Genomic DNA, 20,801 nt, shown 5'->3' on the forward strand with positions numbered 1-20,801 from the left:
TAAAATGAGGTCACTAGGGTGACCCTAACCCCACAGGACTGGGGTCCTTATGAGAAGAGGAGGTCAGGACACAGACACACACAGAGGGACGACCCCGTGAGGACACAGGGAGGAGACGGCCGTCTACACGCCAGGGAGAGAGGCCTCAGGAGGACCAGCCCTGCCCACACCTGGGTCTGGGATTCCAGCCTCCAGGACCAGGAGATAATACATCCTGTTGTTTAAGCCGCCCGGGCTGTGGACTTTGTTACGGCCCCAGGAGACCTACACAGGGGGCGAGCGGCCAACCAGGCCCCTGGGCCCAGCACTTACATTTGGTAGAACGGCAGCCTTGGAATCTGGGCCCAGCCCAGCAAGGTCTTCCTGGCCCCTTCCAGCCACCGCCTCTTGAACCCTCAGTTACCTTGGCCGCGAGGACACCCCAGGAGCAACTCGCAGAGCAGACGTGCTTTGTGCGGTCTGGGCAGGGGCTCAAATCACCCTGTGATAACCCAAAACGCCAGAGACACCCCCCAACTTTCTCCACTCTCTCCCTGCCCCCCACAGCTCCTCCCCTGCCGTCTGGGAGGTGGGAAGGAGGCCGGCCAGAGGGAAGGACAGTCCCCAGCCTGGGAAGCAGACACACGGCCGGCCAGGGCACCCGGGATGCTCACAGCAGAGAGAAGCATCTCCGGCTCACCACTCACCCAGAGGGAGATGACCCCTGGCCTGCCCCAGGGCCTGCCCAGAGCAGGGGTTTGGGGACATTTCTCTGCAGGCCAATAGCAGCCGCCATATGCCCGAGTGCACTTCTGCAAGGAGCTGCGGCCTCTGGGGCCTTGGCACGGACCTGGCTGGCACCGGGGTTACTTCCATAGGTCCTCAGGACCAGGCGAATGGGGGAAGGCTCCATGACCCCAAAAGGCCATCCGTCTTGCTGGGATGGCAGCCGTCCTACTTTTCAAACAAGTCCCTACCTTATATGAGAAAGTATAACCCAGTAGGACAGTAGAAACAAAATGCCGGGACAGTTATCCCGGGAAAGCAAGGACATCCGCCGACACCTCCACAGAGGCAGGAAAGACACCCGAAAGTCAACACCATCACTTTAGAATCATGTCCTCTCATTGGACTTGAAGGACCCCCCCCCCCCCCACCTCTCTGCCCGGGCTGGCACATTCCTTCAGAGGAAGCACAGGGAGCCCCCTTACCCCTGGCCCGGTAAGCGGAGTGACTGACAGATGCCAGTCTCCACACCTGAACAGCACGCTAAACGAAACCAAGCAGCGGCAATTCCAAATTCAGAAAACTCTAAAGGACCAGAGGAGAAACTCCCGCAAACAATAACAAAACAGAGGCCGTCACAGGCTGTACAAGCGATAAGAGCAAAGGCTTTTCCGAGACACCAAAATAGCCTCCAGGAAACATAATGGAAGAGAAGCTCCCATCTGTGACGGCAACTAACAACAGCAGCCATTATTATATTAAAAATAATAACAACAACGGTCTAAAACCCACATTACGAAACCATAAAACCCTCCTGGATAAAACAGACACGGCTTGACCATGGACAGAAAGACCCCACCCCAGAGAGATGTCGGTCTCCCCCGATTCATTCGTCAAACACCATCGGATTTTTTCTGGGAGGCAGACAAGCGGATTGTGAAGGTCACTGGGGAGAACAAACAAACAGGAAAGAATTGCCCCTGAAAGGGAAGAGCTGGGCACCGATATTAACCACGTGGTAAAACAGATTTTAGTGCAGACATCAGCAAAGCAGCATGGCTGTGGGAGAGATGCACGGACAAGCAGCCGTGGACAGAACAGGGAGATCCCAGAGCAGAGCCACTGGCATCTGGACATCTGGTTCACAACAAAAATGGCTCCTCAAATTGGGGAGCAAAGACACACTTTGGAGTAAGCGGTGCTGGGAGGGGGCAGACGAGAGGGACAGAGCGAGAGTGAACCTGATCTTCACGCCGGGATGTGCCCACTGCCGTCAACAGTTTAAAACCACACGACTAACCCGGATGAGTGCTTGAGGCAGCTGTGGCTGTTTCTCTATAACCTGAGAGGGGGAAACTGCTGTGAACCAAAATCCAGAAACATCAAAGGGAAAGTGGAGCCGACGGCATGCAACTAAAACAGGCACGGCCTCAAGGCCACGTTACGAGGACTTGGGGACCCAAGCTTGCAGCCATCAGTTGGCCAGGGCTGGAGGCAACCTGGCCAGAGGCTGGGGCAGGGGCTGAGACACCTGCAGGGTCCGAGTACCAGCCAGACCCGGGGCCACAGCGCAGGCCGAGCAGACCACAACCTCGGCTCCTTGTGCCCGCGTCCTCCTGTCCTTCCTTCCTGGCCCAGCTCAGAAGCCCCCTCCTCCAGGAAGCTCTCCCAGACCACCAGGCCCCGGGGTCCTCCCATTCTTTGGCCTTCTCAGCCTGACGGCCACATCCTGGCAGGTGAGGGTGCCAGGGTAGGGCGTCCCCACACCTCTAGCCCCCCAGTATCAGGGTGAACCTGTAGAGCCAACCAGCAGGGGGGCTCCGGCAGAGGGATGTTTTGTGGGTGGGAGAGGCCAGGAGCAGCTGGCTTCACCCCCCGGTCCACACGCCTGGGGCATGAGAGTGCAGGGCCCCTCACGCAGCTACGTACCATCCAGAAGAGGGTCCCCGTGGCCAGGGCGACATACTGCTCGATGGTGGACAGCACGCTGAAGATGAGGCAGACCAGGACAATGAGGAAGCTGCGGGACAGGAGGACACGCAGTCAGCGCCCGCGCCAGGATGCCCACCCCTCCCCGCTCAGACACGGCCCAGGCCCGGGGAGCAGGCCCTTCCCTCCCCGGGTCTGAGGGTTCCGAGGGCCGCCAACCCTGACCGCCGACCGTGAACAGTGCACGAAGTGTGGCACAGCCAAAGGCATGTGACGGCACCCGGCCTCGAAGGGATGAGCTCCGACCCAGGCTACGGCGGGATGGGCCTTGGGACCCCACGCCGAGAACCAGACCCTGGCCACCACCTGTCTCTAAGGTGTCCAGGACGGAAATCCACAGAGCAGAGAGCAGCCTGGTGACCTCCGGGGCCGGAGGGGCCTCCTTTGGGGGAGGGGAACGTCCCGCACCTGCACGTAGCGGTGAAGGCCGCAGGGCTCTGTGGCCGTCCCGACAACCAGGGCAGCGCGCTCGACACCAGGCTCAGGGGTTGCAGCACAGGCGCCAGGAGCGGGCCGTCTCCTGCAGCCGCTAATGGGGTGTCACCAGAGCCTGGGCTCCCAGGCGGGAGGCTGCCCTGACGCCTGCCTTCCCCTCCCCATCCCGGGGGTGGGGGTGTGGGGAGGCCAGAGGTGGAGCCCACGGAGCTGAACACAGGGAAGGCGGCAGCCCCTGCCCCCGGGGCCAGCTCCCAGGCTCAGCCCCCCTCCCACCCCATCCCTGCACAGACGGGCTGCTCTGATCACACCCGAACCAGTAAGGCTTCCTGAAGGCAGACCCTCGGGCCCTTCCCTCCACATCCCTGGATGAGACCAGGCCGAGCCCCCAGCCCTCCTCCTGCCTGGGAAGAGGACAACTCTAGCGGGGTCATCCGGGGGCTCCAAGCACGCTCTCCAGGTGGGTCCTCGCATGGCCCCGGGGGTGCAGATGTGGAGACAGCTCTCTGGGCCCACGACACGGAGCCCTGGCCCTCTCCCCACCGAGATCCTGCTGTCCGCAGTTGTTTTTCACGCCCCATCCCCACACGCCTGCCCTGTGCCCACTAGGAAGCCCACTGCATCTCCCCCACTGCCCCACTCCTCCCCACTCCAGCCCACCTTCCCTCCTGGCCCCTCAGAGTCTGCTGAGAACAGGCTGCCCGACACAGCCCACACCCCACATTTCCTGGAGGAGACAGGACCCGGGCCGCCCAGATGCTCCTCCCTGCCTGGGGAGCCCACCCTAAGACCCGGCTGCTCTCCCGCAGCTCTTGGGGTTCCCTCTTACAGCTCTCGTCTCCACCTCTCTCCTGGTGCCTCACACAGGCTGGGTCAGCTGGACCCACAGAGCCGGGTCCCAGCCACCCCTCTGCACCCTGCCCCTTCGTCAGCCTTGTCTCTTGTCCTGACCACAGTGCTTGCCTCCACCCTGGGCCCCAGAGTCCACCCTGCCCGGCCACTGACTGAGCCCTCAACATCACCCCCGCATGACACCACGGTGACCCTGACCCCAGCTCCTTCCCAGCATGCCCCACCCCCCACCTGCCTCGGGGCCTTTGCACCTGCCGGTGCCTCGCCTGCAAGCTCCACACCCTCACCCGCAAACAGGATCCAACACTCACCCCCACGTGCCTCCACCTGTGTCCTTCATGCTCACATATCACCGCCGGGCCCGGGGCCTGTTTGTCCCCTTCTGCGTCGCCCACCCCCAAGACCACGAGCCCCCAGAGGAGGGCTGTGGGGTGCCACCCCCGCCACACCCCCACGCTGGGGACCGGGCCTGGCGCACAGCAGGTATTTAGCCCGCACCTGCTCAGGTGCGCCTCCATTGAGTCCCAGCTCCCTCCTCCGTCCCTCCCATGCTGGCCCTTCCTCTGCGCCCCGCCCTCCTCTCTGCGGGGTACAGCCTGGCTCACACCAGCCCCCACCAGGACGCTGGACCCGAAGCACAGTCTGAACGCAGCCCCGAGTCCCGCAGTGGCTCCCAGCAGGACCCCGGTAGCCGCGGACCTCGTTTGGCCTGGGGCCTCCCGGGATGGGAGACACCAGCGCCCCAGGGCCCAAGGCCGCATCAAGCCTCCCCAGTCCGTATACCCGGTGCCACCCCCCAGGACTCTGCACGCCCACCATCCACTCTGCCCGACTGCGGACTCGCCTGCCAGCTTGGAAGGGCGTCCAGACCCGCCCAGTCCCCAGGGAAGCCCTTTAACAGATGCAGCCGTGCCTCCCTGCCGGGACCTGAGGGCATCCCTTGTGTGGTGACTGAGACCCTGGGCCCCCACCTCAGGAAGCTTTAGATCTCAGGGGGACACAAGCGAACCCTGGCTGGCAGAGTGAGTGCCTGGCTGGCCCGACTGCCCCTCAGGCACAGAGCTCACTTGCCCCCGGCCCACACCCTGAAGCCCCGTGAGTCCCAGGGCCTCGCTGCCCGGCTCGGCCGCGAGAAACCAGGGCAGGTGAGGTTCCCCCAAGGAGGGAGGTGCCCACCCCACCCCACCCCCACCCCCAGGCCCCCTGGGTGTAGAGGCAGCCACACAAAGAAGCCACACTGCCTACAACGTGGTCCAGGCTGCTTCCGGGCCTCAGTTCCCCCATTGACACAGCTGGAGCCACAGCCCGCGGCCACTGCCTCTCAGGGCAGCGGACGTCCGGGCAGGGACTCCGGGGTCAGTCCTGTGGCTGCCCAAGGCTGGGACCAGTGTCCCACCTCGTGCCCTCTCCTCCTGAGAAGATGGGCAGGACCCGCCCGCCCATGGTCCGTGGGGATACTTCAACCACTCCCCGTCGGGCCACAGGAAGCCACAGATGCTACATACGGGGAAACCGGGGCTTGGGCTCCACGCTTCCCAAGGGTGAATGAACCTCACGTGGTCAAACCACGGAGGTAACAAGGCCAAGGCCCGGGGGTGGGGGCGGGGAGCACGACACGCGTGGTCTCATCTCTCTCTAACCACCCCCCCTCTAAGGGACAATTGTGGTGACACCCAGGGTCTGCCAGGTGATCCAGGACAATCCCCCAGATCCAGATCCTTCTCTTAGCCACACCTGTGAAGCCCCCTTTTCCACACACGGTCACACTCAGATTCAAAGGTCAGAACACCAACATCAGTGCTGACCCGCAGTCCCCACGTCAATAAAACCGGCCTCAGCTCTGAGTCACGTGCCCTGTGCCCCACACCACTGTCCCCAAGCCTGCAGTGACCCGCAGCCAGGAAGGTGAGGGCCGGGAGGGGAGGGGGCCGGCCCGGGGCCAGGCCTGGACCCAGGTCTTTGGGCCCCACTGCCCAGGGCTCCCCAGCCTCCACGGCCAGGATGTGCTCGAAAAGTCCTGAATTCCCTGCTGTCTCCTGTCTCCCAAGGCAGACGAAGCAGACGGAGCCCAAAGCGGCGCATCGTGGTGGGCACTGCCGGCGGCTCGGCCACGCTCTGGGGCCTAGGAGGCCGCCGTCACTCTGCTACAAGGCCTGTCCCTGTATGACTCTTGCTGCCAGGGTGGCAACCGACCATTCACTGTCGCTGTTAGGATGACCTCGGACAGAAAGCAGAGCGAGGGCTTGTTAGAACTGCATGCCAGGCAGGGGCACAGAGACCCCGGGGGAGGCCTGGGGAGCGTCCTGAATGGGCTGCAGGTACCACGGCTGCCAGGAGACCTCTTCTACTAGCTGTCCTGTGTCTGGCTGTGCTCAGGGGGCCGGGGGAAGGGTGACTGAGCCTTACCAAGGAGGAAGGTTCTGGCCAGAGCAGCCCTGCCTGGGGCTGTGGACAGGCCTGCATGGAGGGTGACAGCAGGGCGGGTGCCCTCACCCCGAGCTCCTCTCAGCGGTGCACGGAGACTCTGTGTGCCCAGAGGCTGAGGCTCTGGGTCAGAGCACGGGGCCCCTGCCCGGGAGCTCCTCCCTGGGGACACGGCTGGAGACTACTTTCCCTGGAGATCGGGGGTTTGGCGTTCACGATCTCTCCACACTTTGCTAGTCTCAGCCTTGCTGCGTTCTGAAGGCTAAACAGCTCTTCAACTATTTGCACACGTCGTGCTAGTTTCAGAAAGCATCCCTTAACAAAGGCGATTCTTGTCCCCTCCAACCTGTCCTGCGTGGGGCCCGGAGCCTCAACGATGCCAAGATAGGGTCCCTGCCCTTCGGGGGCCCGCAGCAGCCTGAGGTGCCTGACACCCCCCTCCTGCCTCTGCGGGGCTGGCCACCACCTGTCCATCCCAGCTCGCCTCCCAAGGCCCCAAAACCAGGCAGCCACAGACCCCCAGGAGCTGGGAGACAGAGGTCCAGGGAAAGAAGGAAACCACCCTGTTCTTTGGATGGGGCGTGGGGAGCAGGGCTGTGGGGGAGAAGAAGCCCCTTCGGCCCCCAGTGCTGCTAGATCCAACTTCCCAGGAGGACGTGTGAGTGCCCGAGGGAGGTGGCTGCAGCCAGGGGGAGGCAGCTCCGGCCTGAGGACAATGGCCTGCTTGTGCCCTGACGGCTGATCCGCCCCGGGCACTGCGGCCGCCAGCCCAGCCCCGAGGGACGTCCGGAACGTTATCGGACATCATTTCAGGATCTGTGGCAGCAGGTGCCCTGGAAACACAGAAGAATGCAGGAGCCGTGCCAGGGCCGTGGTCCGCGACTCAGCGGGAGGGCGCTCCAGGGCGCAGGAGGCGGGCTGTAGACTGCACCCCCTTCAACCCCCGCAATGGGCTGGGACCCCCCAGTACCTGGGACTGGCGAGCTCACCCAGGCCGGCGCCCCGCAGAGGCAGGGCATGGGCCGGACCCTCGGGGAACCTACGTGAGTCTAACCGTGACGGTCTCTCCAGCCCACAGGGAAGCCTCTTTCAACACCGGGATGTTTCCCAATGACGTTGAAAATGTGAACAAGAAACACACACTTCACGTGCAAAGGGGATGTGGCCTGTTCGAGGCGCCCTCGGAACCCAGACGTGAAAGACCTCAGCCTTCGGGCTCCCTGGGCTCTGAGCTGAGATTCCGGGACACTGAAATGCAGCGCTGGGACGAATCAGAGAACGTAAGATGTGCCGTTATCTGTGGGTTCAATTTATCCAATGTATAAAAATTACGTACTTTGAAAAGTTTTGTTGGTCCATCACGATTCTGCCCCTACGAGGTGCCTTTGAGAGTCATCAAATCCACAGACACAGAAAATAGGATGCTGGGGGCCAGGGGCTGGGGAAGGGGATAGGAAGTGAGTGTTTAATGGGGACAGAGTGTGTCAGTTTGGGAAGATGAAGTTCTGGGGATGAACGGGGTGATGGTTGCACAGCAATGTTGAGTGTGCTTCATGCCCCTGAGCTGTGCACTTAGAAATGGTTACAGCATACATCTTACGTTACATGTATCGTAACACAATTTTTTTAAAGTTAAAAAAAAAATAGAGAAAACTAAGTAAATGACTTTTATACACAAGCCCTGGACGGCTGCTGGTGTTTGACAAAGGCTATAAATGAGGTTGAGCGAGGTTCAAAAACCCGCCCACTCTGCCCGGACCTTCGGGCCGATAACAGACAGAGGGCTTGTCCGGTGGCCTAAAGCTCCGGGCCGAACTCGGAACGCGTGATTTAACAGATTAGCTGCTGACGTTCAAACCCCAGCCGTATCGGAGGGGCTCCTCTTTGTACAAAAGTCACCCTGAAAGATAATAAACACCTCCGAACAAACAGAGGACAGGTAGCCCCGCTCGGGCCCCGGGGCTGGTGAGCCAGCGCCTGGACACATCCCCCGTGGCACTGGACCCCCAGCGGGGAGGCAACCTCTGGTCCCACCAGGGCTGTCCCCAGGGTTGGGGGCAACACTGCCCAACAGGTGCCAAGACCCCGCGCCCCGCTGCTCTGGGTGGGGCTGGGCCAGGCACGTGGCAGCTCACACCTCGGGCCCAGTGCTACGCACAAGCTCCCCACCACACCCCGTGTGGAAGGTGTCGTATCACCTCCCACAAGGAGACTGAGGCCACAGCGAGGCGGGTCCCGGTTCCAGGCTGTGGGGCTGCCCCTCCCGCCCGCTCTGTCCAGCCCTGAGAGGGCCCTGGATTGTACAGCAAGAAGCAAGGGGACCCCAAGGCTCTGGGACAGCAGGGACACGCCCAGGGCCACAGGGCCAGTGAGTCCAGGCCGGCCAGCCCTGGGGCCCCCTGCCCAGCTCCAGCTTCAAGGCAAGGACTGAGCCTCCCCCTTGCGCAGGGGACCCCATTGCCAAGGGCCAGGGTCCTCCAAGAGGGAACGCCACATCCAAGCCTGAACCACGGGGTGCGGGGGGGCTGTCCTGGGCAGGCGGGGGGTGGTGGGGAATGGCGGGACTGGACCTCTTCCAGCTTCTGGGGGGCCCCAGGCATCCTGGGCTCGTGGCCGCATCCCTCAGTCTCTGCTCCATCGTCATGGGGCCAACTCCTCCGTGTCTGTTTCTTCTGCGTGTCTCTTACGAGGATGGTTGTCACTGGATTTGGGCCCCCTGCCCCCGGGTATCCAGGATCATCCCCCCCTCTCAAGACCCTTAACTTATCACCCTTGCCAAGACACTTTTTCTACGTAAGGTCACGTTCGCAAGTTCCAGGGGGCCTGACATCTTTGGGGGCCACCATTCAGCCGCTATAACATGTAAAGCGTTTTAATAAACAAACAAATTGCTTACCATGGTGATATCTATTAGTGAATCTTTAGTGAGTATTCAAAACTCAGCATCAGGTATCTGGTAAAAACATGTTAGTGTCACAATTTTTAAAACAGTCCAAGATAGGTTTAGAGTTCCCTGCTCACCTTGTCACTATGTCTGCAAAGACCCTCTTTCCAAATAAGGTCACAGGCTCCAGGGATTAGGACGCAGCCGTGTCCTTCCGAGGTCACCACTCGGCACTGCACCATCCAAACGACATCACGCCACGGAGCGAAAGGAGCCGGGGTGGCAGTCGACCCGGCCAGGGTGAGGCTCAGCCCCCCAGGGACCCCCGCACTTCTCACCCAGGACCACAGCAGCCCCCCCCACCCCGTCTCCCCACCTCGTGCCAGGCAGGGTCCAGGCCAGGCCTCCTGACCAGGGCTTCCACGGGTCGCCCCCCACCCAGCCTCCCCCCGCCCCAGCTCTGAACCTTCCACGGGGCTTGTTCAGAGGCACCGAGTCTCATTCTTTTACAAGGTTCACTCGGGCGATGCGAGACCTGTAGCTAGACGGAGGCCTTCCACAGCCTTGTGGGGTTTCAGCTGACACTTCTTCTGAAAGTGAACTGGGCTAGGGACCCCAGAGACGCAGGACCTCACACCTCGTGCTCCGGCTGGGCCCTCACGTTGTGGCTGTGCACACAGCACCTCCCTCAAGGCCAGGCCTCCACTGCCTGGGGGCCACCACCACCAGGGGGCCACCAGGACCACACTGGAATCTTCAGCCCACACCCCACTGGTCTCCCTGCCCCAGTCTTTCAATGTCCACTGGGCGGCTGGGGCAATCCTGGGAAAATGCAAATCCCACCAGCCTCCTCCCAAGCTAAAGACTCTCCAATGAAGTCTGAACTCCAAACCCACTTTCCTGGGCTTCCCCGCAGGGGGCCTTCTGATGCCACCGCTGGGCCCTGTGGGCCCTCCCACTCTCATCAGACCACTGGCCACCCGCTGCCCACTCTTGTCCCAACAGAGCAAAGGCTCCCCAGGCAGAGGCCCATCTGCCGATGTTCCCCTTTGAAGGCCCCGTATGGGGCTTGGTACATGAGTGTTTGTTGAATGACTCATTGACTTAATGAATGTTTTAGGTTGAACTCAGGAGCTCAGTGGAAAGAATTCTCAGTGCCACCTCCTCCATGTAGGCCTCCAGGGTCTATCAAACAGTGAGATCCTTTCATGCCCTTCTTTTCCTCCTCGCCCTGCCCTGCCACATCCCACGCCCACGGTCCCAGCCAAGCCCCTACAGGGCTTCCAATGGGCCAGGACACCAGGCAGCTCTCCACATACGCCCCGCTCCACCAGACTGCATGCCAATAGTGCCAGGCAGCAAGGAGCCTCCCGGGGGGGAGGGTGGGCTCTGACGTGAGCTGGGAGCAGGCACGGCCACCCCCGCTGCCAGGAGTGCACCATGACGCACTGGGCGAGGGCTCTGAGGGCCATGGTCCAGCTGCCCGAAGTCGGTCCCAGAGGCAGCAGGGATAGGCTGCCCCAGGAGAAGACCAACTCCAGGCTAGTTGGGGGAGACCACGGGGGGACACTGCACCCGTCCGGACCACCCACACCGCCGGTCCCTCCCAAGCCTGCAAGGCACTGCTCTCGCAGCCACTCTGCTCAGCGTCTGCGGGGAGGCTACCGGCTGGGCAGCGACCGCCAGGGTTCAGCCCGCACCCTCTCCTTGGGGCCTCTTTCCGAAACCCAGGACGACGCAGGTGAGGAGACAGCTTGGGCACAGGGACAGGGTCCTGCTCCCCCGGGAAGGCGTGTGACGGCTCCGCCGAGAGCAGCACACCATAAAGACAGGGGGTCTACCACCCTCGCTCACCCGACGGCCGCACTCAGGGACCCCGACCTCCCCGCGCAGACACAAACACATTCCATCCTGGAGGCCCCGGGGAGCCCCCCGGCCGAAGGCGCTTCAGGCCCATCTTGGCCGGTCCCCAAAAGCCCCACTGCACCCCACCCCGAGGTGTCAGTGGCGCCCCCAGCACTGGCCATGCATTCCGCTTTGACAGCCCTGCAGGGCGGGCAGTGGGACGGCCCAGGTCCAGCCGAGCTCGGGGGTCCCACAGGCCACCGCCCTGCCCAGCGGCCTGGCTGCTGTCAGAGGACACGGGTTGTGGCCGCTCTCTCGTCTCATCCCGGCGCCCAGCGTCCACTCACGTTCTATGTCCACCTCAGCACAGGGCCCTCGCGTTTCCGGGGGGGCGACCCCTTCTGCTGAGGGCCACGCCAGCGGGGGGCAGCTGGGGGTGCGGGCGAGGACAGGCCTTGGCTGAGGGCTCAACCACATCGCCCTAAGCGGTCATTTCAAAGCCTTTTCAGGGCACTAGAGGGGCGGCTGCGGGGGTCTGGGGGAGGGGGGTGCCGTGTGTACACACATGTGCGATTCCACAGGGGCCTGTTACACAATCAGAAACACAACAGCCATATCCGAGCATCAGGCTGTGGGCGACTGAACTTGGAACATCCAGCCCCCCGGGCACTTTCTCGGCGTCCACCAGACAGCGGGGGCAGCCACCCACAGATCTGGGACCCCATGCTCCTTCCCCTGAGGAGCCTCGGAGGGGCAGGAGGGTGGGGGCAAGGTGAGTAAAAGCCCACCACCTCCTGTCCACTTGATCCTCACGAGAAGCCCCAGAGGCGGGCCTGTCCCTCATCGGAGGAGGAAGAGAGCACGTGACTGCCCAGAGCCAGGGATGCACACAGCGGTGGGGAAAGGGACCCCAGGGCCGCCCGACGGCAGTGCAGGCTCCTCCCACCAGGCTGTCCCTCCCGTCTTCAGGAAGACAGGCTCCATCCGAGTGGCAGGGCCTGTCCTCCCACCGACCATCCCTGAGGGGCTGCCCCATCCCAGCGGTGGGAGGACAGGCCCCAGGCGGGCTTGGCTAGGAGGGCTGGGGGATGTCCCGGCCCTCGGGGTCCCAGCACTGGACGGCAGGTCCACCTGAGGCAGGGCCGCCTGGCAGAGAGGACGAGCCCATCCAGGGCCCAGGGCTGGGGGGTGGCTCTGACCCGCACAGTGTCGCCTACGCTAAGCCTGGCTGCCCGGCCCGGCCCGGCTGCGATAAGAACCCCCTCGGAGGGTATATTTAGAAGGTGCCAGAGAACAAACTGAAGTGACCCCACGGACAGGGGCCTTATCTGTCCCAGGACACATGTCGTCTTCCCCGTGAAAGAGGCCCGTTCCGGGTGGGGGGAGGAGTCCAGCAGGCCCTCTCAGAGGGCAGCGCGGGCAGCTGGACGTACCTGTGCCCACTGGCTCTACCCCAGACACAGCCTGTGTCTCGGGGAGATCCTCGGCCTGGGCGCGGCCGGGCCCTGCAGGCCTCTCCTGGGACGGGACAGGATGGGATGGGATGGGGCAGCCTCCCCTCTGGGGTGAGACGGGGCAACAGGTAGTGGAGGACTTGGGCACCAGCGGAGGTGGGAGGGGTCTGGTGGGTTTCCTGCCCAGGGTCCAGATCCCTGCCCTCCTTCAAACAGGGCAACTCTGGAGACTCGAGGCCACAGCAGGGCTCCCGGGACACCTCAACCCAGGTCCTAGGAGGAGCAAGGTGGCCTGCAGCCGGGCAACGCCACCCCATCAGTGCCCGAGGGGATGGGCATCTCGGGCTCACCCCTGCTGGAAAAAGTCCCTCCTCCTGTCTAGCCTAAGTCTTTCCTGCTGCAGTTTGGCTTGATCTGCAGCTGAAGGAAACCTCCCAACTCCACGGTGGAGGCTTTGGCCTGACTCAAGGGGTCCCTGGAAACTGAGCAGCTGTGTGACCGGAGCCTTGGTTTCCCCACTGGGAAGTGGGGACGCATCGAGGGTGCCAAGAGCCTGCCTCTGCCCCACTGCAGAGACAGAAGCAGCCCCAGGGTCTGGGGCTGGGACCTCAGGGACGCAGCAGCATGCCACCCAGCTCTACGACTGGGCAAAGAACCACCACCAGTGAGAGCCTGCAGGAGAGGGACGCCTCCCCAGCTGCTACCGAGGGGCCTGGGTGCCGGCCACCTCTCATCAGGGAGCCGAGGCAGGTGTGGGCTTGACCCTGACGCACACACTCCACAGGCCCAGGGACATCAGAGGCCTGAAGTGGGCAGGTGGGGGCTTCCAGCTGGGCACCCCTTTCTCTCCCAACCCCTCCTCTCTCTCCCACTCCCCTTGGAAGGGGCAAGCAGGGAGGGCTTCTCAGAGGCGGGGGCCTGACCCAAGCAGAGGGAACAGCACGTGCAAAGCCCAGAGGAGAGGAGAGAACATGGCCACGTGGACCCTGCAAAGAATTCAGGGAGGAAGCGGCACAGACAGGCAGGGAAGCAGCAGCCGCTGACTCGGAGTGATGGAGGAGGTCCCCCTACGTCCGCTGTCTCTTCCAACGCAGATACCGATGTCTGCGGAGTCCAGAACTCGGCAGGGAAACCTCAGTCCCGGCCGAGGTCTCCGTGCTGGGGGAGAGGGTTCCCAGATCCTCAGGGCTCCCTGACTCCGAGGGGAGGGTGGGGGGACACATGCCCCTCACTGCCGATTCCTATCTGCATCCAAAACTCCTGCCCCACCTTAGAGGGACCTCACCTCCCACCTGGGCCTTGACGTCTGGGAACCTTTCTGAGCCGGGGTCTCCCACCTGACACTCGGACACCAGAGGCGGCCAAGAAGGGTGTGCTTTAGACGTGGTGAAGACCTACAGGCAGCAGACTGAGCCACCCCGGTCTCCTTCCCTGACGCAGGGCCTTTTCCATCAGGGGAAGGCCCCAGGAGCAGACGCTGGGGCTTCCCCAAAGAGAAGAAGGAATTCTGCTTCAAGACTCCAACACACAGACCCTGCCTGTTTCCAGCCATCGGCCTGCCCTTGGAATTGGAATTTTCTAGCTCCCAACATCAATTCCTTAAAATAAGGAATCTCGGGCTTCCCTGGTGGCACAGTGGTTGAGAATCTGCCTGCCATTGCAGGGGACACGGGTTCGAGCCCTGGTCTGGGAGGATCCCACATGCCGCGCAGCAACTGGGCCCGTGCGCCACAACTGCTGAGCCTGCGCTCTAGAGCCCACGAACCACAACTACTGAGCCTGCGCGTCTGGAGCCTGTGCTTCGCAACAAGAGAGGCCGCGATAGTGAGAGGCCCGCGCACCGCGATGAAGAGTGGCCCCCGCTTGCCACAACTAGAGAAAGCCCTCGCACAGAAACGAAGACCGAACACAGCCAAAAATAAATAAAAAATAAAAAAAAATAAGGAATCTGTGTGTGGGGGGCGGGGGGTTACGTGCAGACACACGCATACACATGATTCTGTTTCTTGGAGAACCCCCATTAATAGGATGAGTTAGGTATTAAGATGCCCATTTCCCAGATGGGGAAATGGAGGCTCAGAAATGCCAAGAATCCCTCTCAAATCCAACTCGTTCTGGTCCTGCCTGATTGTAAACACCTAGGGTTTCCCCAGAGAAGAAGAAAGGCCAGTGCAGGGATGGGCAGCCTGGGAGGGCTGTCCCTCCCAGGGACATGTGCCCTGTGCCCACCCGGCCTGGGCTTTGTCCCGCACTGAAAGCACTCAGCACGGGCTTTGGGTGAGAAGCCCAGCCGGCCCTGCTTTTCCGCAGAGGAAGAAACTGAGGCCAGAGAGGGTGGGCCGGCCCAGACCACACGACAAGGTCACCTCATGGGGAACAGCTCAGGGCCCCTCGTGGTAAAGCCTGTGGCAGCCTCAGCTGGTCCACCACACAGCCTCTGGGGGGGCCCGTGGGCCGGGGACAGGCCCACTCACCGTCCAGAGTGGCTTCGCCCTCAAGGCAGCTCCGGCAGCCCCTCAGGGTGCCCCCCCCCCATAAAGTCTATCCTCAGGGCCAAGACCACCACCCAGACCCACAGAGGCAGGTTCGCTGGCCAAAACGAGACATTCCTCCTCCTTCCCTAGCCCCGGACCCAGCAGTTTGGAGGTGGAGGCCCTTCTGAGAAGCCAGAAAGCCCACGTGGGCAGCCCCAGCCTGAGGCGGAACCCACCCAACCCCCACCCTGCGTCCAGTCCGACCTGCCAAGGCTGCCCACCCAGGAGACAGGGGCCCCCCTGGCTGACTTCAGCTCACCCACACCCAAACCCAGCCCCCAGGGTAGCTGCAGGTGTGGCCCCGTGGGGGGCTGCTGGGGCCACAGCGTGGCCCCCTGCCCAAGGCCTCGGGGGCCCCCGACCCCCGTCCCAGCCCCCGGGCCCCTAAGCCTAGAAGGTCAGTGCCTGGGGGAGGTGGAGAGACAGCAGGTCCGCACGCCGGGCGCCGCTGGCTCCGTGCAGGACCCGAGCGCTGGCACAAGGCCCAGGCCAGAGGTACCGCCCGCCCCAGTGTCGACCTGTGCTGTGAGGCCAAGGAGCGGCTGCCCTGTCTCCCTGCAGCCCATGGGCCAAGGTTCCCTGGATGTAGATGCCAGCTTCTTGGGAGCCCCGGGCAGCCCAGACCGGGAAGGGGTCCGGCTTCAAGCTCTCTCCGGGGGCGATCTGGGCCACACCTCCTTCCCCAAGGAACACCCTCCTCCCCCAAGGCCCCCGAACTGGGATGCAGGGGCCCCAGGGGCCTGTCCTCCAGCCGCAGAGCAAGAAAGCCTTGTTCTCCTCTCCCCGTCACCCCGGGCCAGGAGTGACAAAACCAGAACTCTGGGACGGGGACAGCCCGCGGGCAGAGGGGCCTGCCAATGCACACAGCCCCGGGCAGGCCTCCTGAATGGGGCCCTTCACCCCGGCCTTTGTGGTCGGCTTTGCTGTCGATGGGAAGGTCTTGGGATCGGGGCCGGGGCCTCTGCCAGCCTCTGCTACAGTCCTGAGGTGTCCCAACGAAGAGGGGCAGGACGGGAGAGGGCGGCCCCGGGCAGACCCCAGCATGGCTGGGCCTCAGGCCTAAGGTGGCGGCAGGCCCAGTCCGGGCCACAAGAGAGACACCCGTCAGGCGGGGCTACACACCAGCTCTCGCTACGGAGCATCCCCAGGAGGCGGGGGCTCTGGGGGAGCTGGGATGTGGTGGGGTGCGGGTGAGGCAAGGACGTCAGGGGCGGCGGGAGGTAAACATGGTCCCTCTGACGGCCCATCATGGGGACACCACTTCGACGCTGACCCCCAAATCCAGCCCCAACCCCTCTCTGCCGTGCCGCTGACACCCTCCGAGGGGCCGAGCAGGCTGCACCCACACATAGCCACTGCTACCCGGCCTGTCCAGCACCTCCACGCCAGGCCCGGGCATGGTCAGTCCCCAAGGACCCTAGGGTCCCCTGACCAGCGGCCACTGCTGCGAGCCAACCTGCCCGCCCCCATACGGAAGCCCTGGCCCGGCCCACTGCCGTGACACCGCCCCGGGAGGCGCAAGCTTGCTGTTCAGACAGCTCCGACCTGTGGAAAGCCCCTCCCCACTCACCCCTGCCCTCAGCTCGGCCATCAGGAGCTGTACCAGTGACCCGTGGTGGCAGCAGCGGGGGCAGGGGCTTGGAGAGGCCAAGGCAGGGTTTGGGGCAGTGGAGGATGATAAGCCCTGAGCCAGGGTCTGGAGCCTCCCACCCAGGCTCAGGACAGCATCCCCAGACACAGCCTCCAGGAACCCGGGGACCGAGCACTCTGGCCCTCGGCACGGGCGGAGGCTGGCAGGGCAGGTGGCCCCGTGGCCAACTCCCAAGCTGGTGCCAACGCCTTGAGCTGCCCCCAGATGTGCCCGCAGCGTCCCAGGAGTAGGGGCCCGATGCCGGCCCTGCTGGGGGCGTGTGGACACGGTGAGGGGCTGGGCCACTGTCGTAGGTGTGACTGAGGGACGGTGCCCCGCACGTGGCAGGTGCCTGACGCTGGGCCACCCATCGCCATCCTGGGACACGACGCAGATCTTGCCCACACGACCTGTGGCTTCTGAAGGGCCTGCCCCTCCGGAAAACAGCCTGTTTCCTCTTTCTCCAGCAGGCCTGAGACCAACACCCCCACTTCCTCCGTGCTTCCTCCTTACCCCGTGTCCGCACCCCACTCTGATCTGTGAACGCACACTCCGGGCTCTGACACATGCCTAAGGGGCCCTGGTGGACGTGGCCCGGGCCCCCAAGCGGTCGAGGTGCCCCCTGCCCCCTTGCAGCCAAGCCCGCCCTCCTGCATCCAGGTTCCCAGGCCACCCGGAACCAGGCCCAGCCTGCACCAAGGCCGGGAGCCGCTCTAGGTCGTGGAGGGGGGAGCAGCTAGCTGTGCGGCAGGGCCTGCGGGGTCCCTGGCGCTCCTCCATCACTGCCTCCCATGGATTACTCAACGCCGGATGCAATGAGCGGGTTTATTTTGGCCTCAGCATCCTCCATCCCGGATGGCAGCCTGGCCTCTGCTGCAGAGGGAGGTCGGAGCCTCCACCCAGCATTGCCGGCCGAGGTTGGGGGGGGGGGGCTCAAAGATGCGCTTTGTCACCCATCACGGGGGGAGGGTTCCCAGGCCGAGGAGTGGCCGGGACTCGGCTAAGCCAGCTCCCCACTGATCCGGAGGCCAGCCAAGAAGGTCCTGGGCCTGGGAAGGCCACACAGGCCTGGAGGAGGTTTAGAAATGAGGACACGTTGCTGGCAGCCGGCACCCCAGCAAGCCCTCTTGTGGGGCCCCAGGTGCTCGGGACAAAAGCACACTTCTCACTCGGCCTGCCTGCGAGGCCCGGGGGTCCACCCCTCGCCCACCCCCAGATGGGGCGAAAGCACCTGCCCTGTGCCCGGCACCTTGGTGGGCTCCAGGGACGAGGCAGACACGGGGGAAAAAGAGGTAATAAACCAGAAACCAAATGAACAAAATAACAGACAGTGACAGCTACCCCTGGGAAACAGGGAGGGGTCGTCACAGTGAGTGACGGGAGGGAAGCCGCTCCAGGCGGTGACACGGAGGTGAGGGCTAAGGACGGATATTCCAGGCCGAGGTGAGTGTAAAGGCCCTGAGGCAGGGTGGGCAGGCTTGAGGCCAGGGTGGCAGGAGCAGGGTGAAGGGCCGGGAACGGCACCACCTAGGAGGTCAGAGGAAAGCCATGCCCAGGAGCACCTTGCGGGCACAGGAGAGGCATCTAGGCCTGCCAGGCCTCCCGGCACCAGCGGACACAGGCTCTGGGCTGGGATCTGAGCGCCTGGCCTGGGCCCCAGACACCCCGAGTGGGAGGAAGGGCAGGGACATCAGAGGTGCTCTCCTTTCACACACCCTAACCGGGGGGGCCGGAGCCTCCGAACACCAGGACACCAGAGTTAGGCTGCGTCCCGACAGAAAGGAGACATCAGCAGTGAGTCCGTCCCAGCCCTCGCTCAGCACACCCCGGAGCATGACCCCACACGGCTGCCCCACGCCAGCCCTGTGGGCACCCTGCCCACACCTGCCGGCCCCCACGAGCCCCTGCCCCGAGAGCCCCTCTTTTCTTTCTCGGTCTGGCCCCAACCCACAGAGGCCCTGACCAAGGAGGGAACAAAGCAAAGGAAAGGGAGAACCAGCCCAGGACATGCTGCGCAGACACGGGGACCGGAAATGCCAACACCAGGCCGACACCTCTGCACGGCCATCTGGGAGCCGCCCGAGGACCCGGCCCACAGCTTGCCGCTTCCTGCCGGCCGCCCAGAAATAGCTGGCACATCCTCCAAGCAGTCCACCCAGACCCCCAACCCCAGCCCACCCTGCCTCCCCCCACCCTGCCTGTGACTGAGACCCCTCCCCAGGACACTGAGCGCCCCCCCACGCAGCACGGACCAGCCTTCCGGAAGCCGGTCATTCATGACAGCAAAGAGGCCCTGCAGGTCCTGGGCGGGGGACAGTGTTCGCCAGGCAAGGGGGTCCCGGGAGCAGAGAATGCAGAACTTGGAGATGGAGGGGGGAAGCGATGACTGACACCGAGGGAAAAGGCTCGGGGATCCCACCAGCCTTCCCCCAAAGCCTGAAGCCACCCCCTAATGAAACAGTACCATACGATATTAAGAACTGAAATTCTCTGTCTCATGAAATAGCAGATAAAAACCTTTATAGATAGATGCTTTGCCTCCAATCTGCACTGCCCACTGCACTTGTCATAGAAACACAGCCCTTCTCCAGTGTGGGGCAGGTGTTACAGTGATTTGGAAACTTCTATTTCACCATGAGCAGCCCCTCCTCCAGGAAGCCTTCCTGGATTGCTCGGTCAAGCCCCCCCCCCCCCCCCCCCCCCCCCCGCCCCGACACACACAACCACACACGCTCTCCCGGTGTTGCGCACCTCCCTCTACAGACCCTCGTCCCGCGGGAGCTTTGCCTTTTTGGTTTGTATGAGTCCTCTGCAGCTGAAAGTCCACTAGGGCAGCTCTGGTACAATGCCCGGGTATATTGGCACACTGGTGTGGAGGAGCATGAAGTAAGCAGCGTTCGTGCCGTGCAGCCCTGTGTGAGCCCAAAAGACACCTTTCTTCTTAAAAATCTTAACTTGACAGACCCTCCCCAGCCAACCTCAGGCCAGGGAGCTTCTGTCATAACAAGCCAGTGTCACTGCAGTCACTGAAGGTCCCCTGGGGGTCCCGGGTGGCAGGGGCAGGGGCAGAGCTCAGAAGGGCTGTGTCTCAAGGTCGCCGGCTCCCCACAGAAGAGCTGTGTCACCCACATCTTCCATGCTCCGCAAAGCCCACCACTAACCTCCCGAGGCTTGTCCTCGGGCCCTGGGGGAGCCCGCAACCCCTGTGGGTGTCACCAGCCCCACCTGACACCCAGGACGCTTGTGTCAGGTCCCTCAACCATCTTGATGCTTCTGGCGAGGATGCGGCATTAGGGTGGCTCCCAGCGGTGCAGCCAGGCCTCCAGGCCCCCACAAAGGCCGGTTCTGAGACCCTTCAGGACCACCGGACACTTCACTCTGGCCCCCTGAACCCCCTCCCTTGGCGCCAGGACACCCGCCCTCAGCCTCCCGCTGGACTGTCCCCTGCGGCGCCCCCCTCCTCTTCCCCTCACCATCCCACTCACTCCTGGGAGAGCCCAGGCCCCTGCTCTCATTTCGCCCATACACCGATGCCCCCCAGACCTGTGACCCCCAGCCCGGGCTCTCCCCTGAGCTCCCACTGGCTTCACGACGCCTCGCCGGGCAAACCCCTGCAACGTGACGCGTCCCACACCAGGCTGCTTATCCCCACCGACCCCAGCACCCTCCCATCTCAGAAGCTATGTTCCCTGGCTGCTGAGGCAAATGCCTTAGGGTCCTGCCCCTTCTTTCGTTCCTGCACAGCCCCCATCCACTCCACCCTCAAACCCTCTCATCCACAGGCCCCCTCACTTCTCACCCTCGCTCCAGCGCCCCTGGGGCAAGGCTCCCCCACCCACGGCCCCTCCCAGCAGCAGCCTCTGGCCTCCCTGCCCCCAGTCCCATCCCACTCTGAGGTCAGAGGGCGCTGGTGAGCAGTCTGGACCTCTAAGGAAGGGGCCCGGGGCAGCCATCAGGAAAGAGAGGGCCTTAGATCACACACACACAAGTAGATCCCACGTGGACGCAAAAATCGGAGCCCCAAACTTCTCGAAGAAAACACGATCGAT

At 63.4% G+C, this 20,801-nt stretch overlaps 1 protein-coding gene across 7 annotated transcripts in view; it reads right to left on the reverse strand.

Moving 5' to 3' along the window:
• The window catches only part of KCNQ1 (potassium voltage-gated channel subfamily Q member 1), a 352,233-nt gene that overhangs the window by 294,438 nt on the left and 36,994 nt on the right, over positions 1-20,801 (reverse strand). For all 7 annotated transcript variants that reach the window (XM_032640194.1, XM_032640191.1, XM_032640193.1 and 4 more), the window contains exon 2: positions 2,635-2,725. In XM_032640194.1, the coding sequence (XP_032496085.1) occupies positions 2,635-2,725 (91 nt within the window). The remainder of the gene's footprint in view (positions 1-2,634; positions 2,726-20,801) is intronic.

The sequence above is a fragment of the Phocoena sinus genome, chromosome 8 (assembly GCF_008692025.1).
Source record: "Phocoena sinus isolate mPhoSin1 chromosome 8, mPhoSin1.pri, whole genome shotgun sequence".
Classification (NCBI taxonomy): domain Eukaryota; kingdom Metazoa; phylum Chordata; class Mammalia; order Artiodactyla; family Phocoenidae; genus Phocoena; species Phocoena sinus.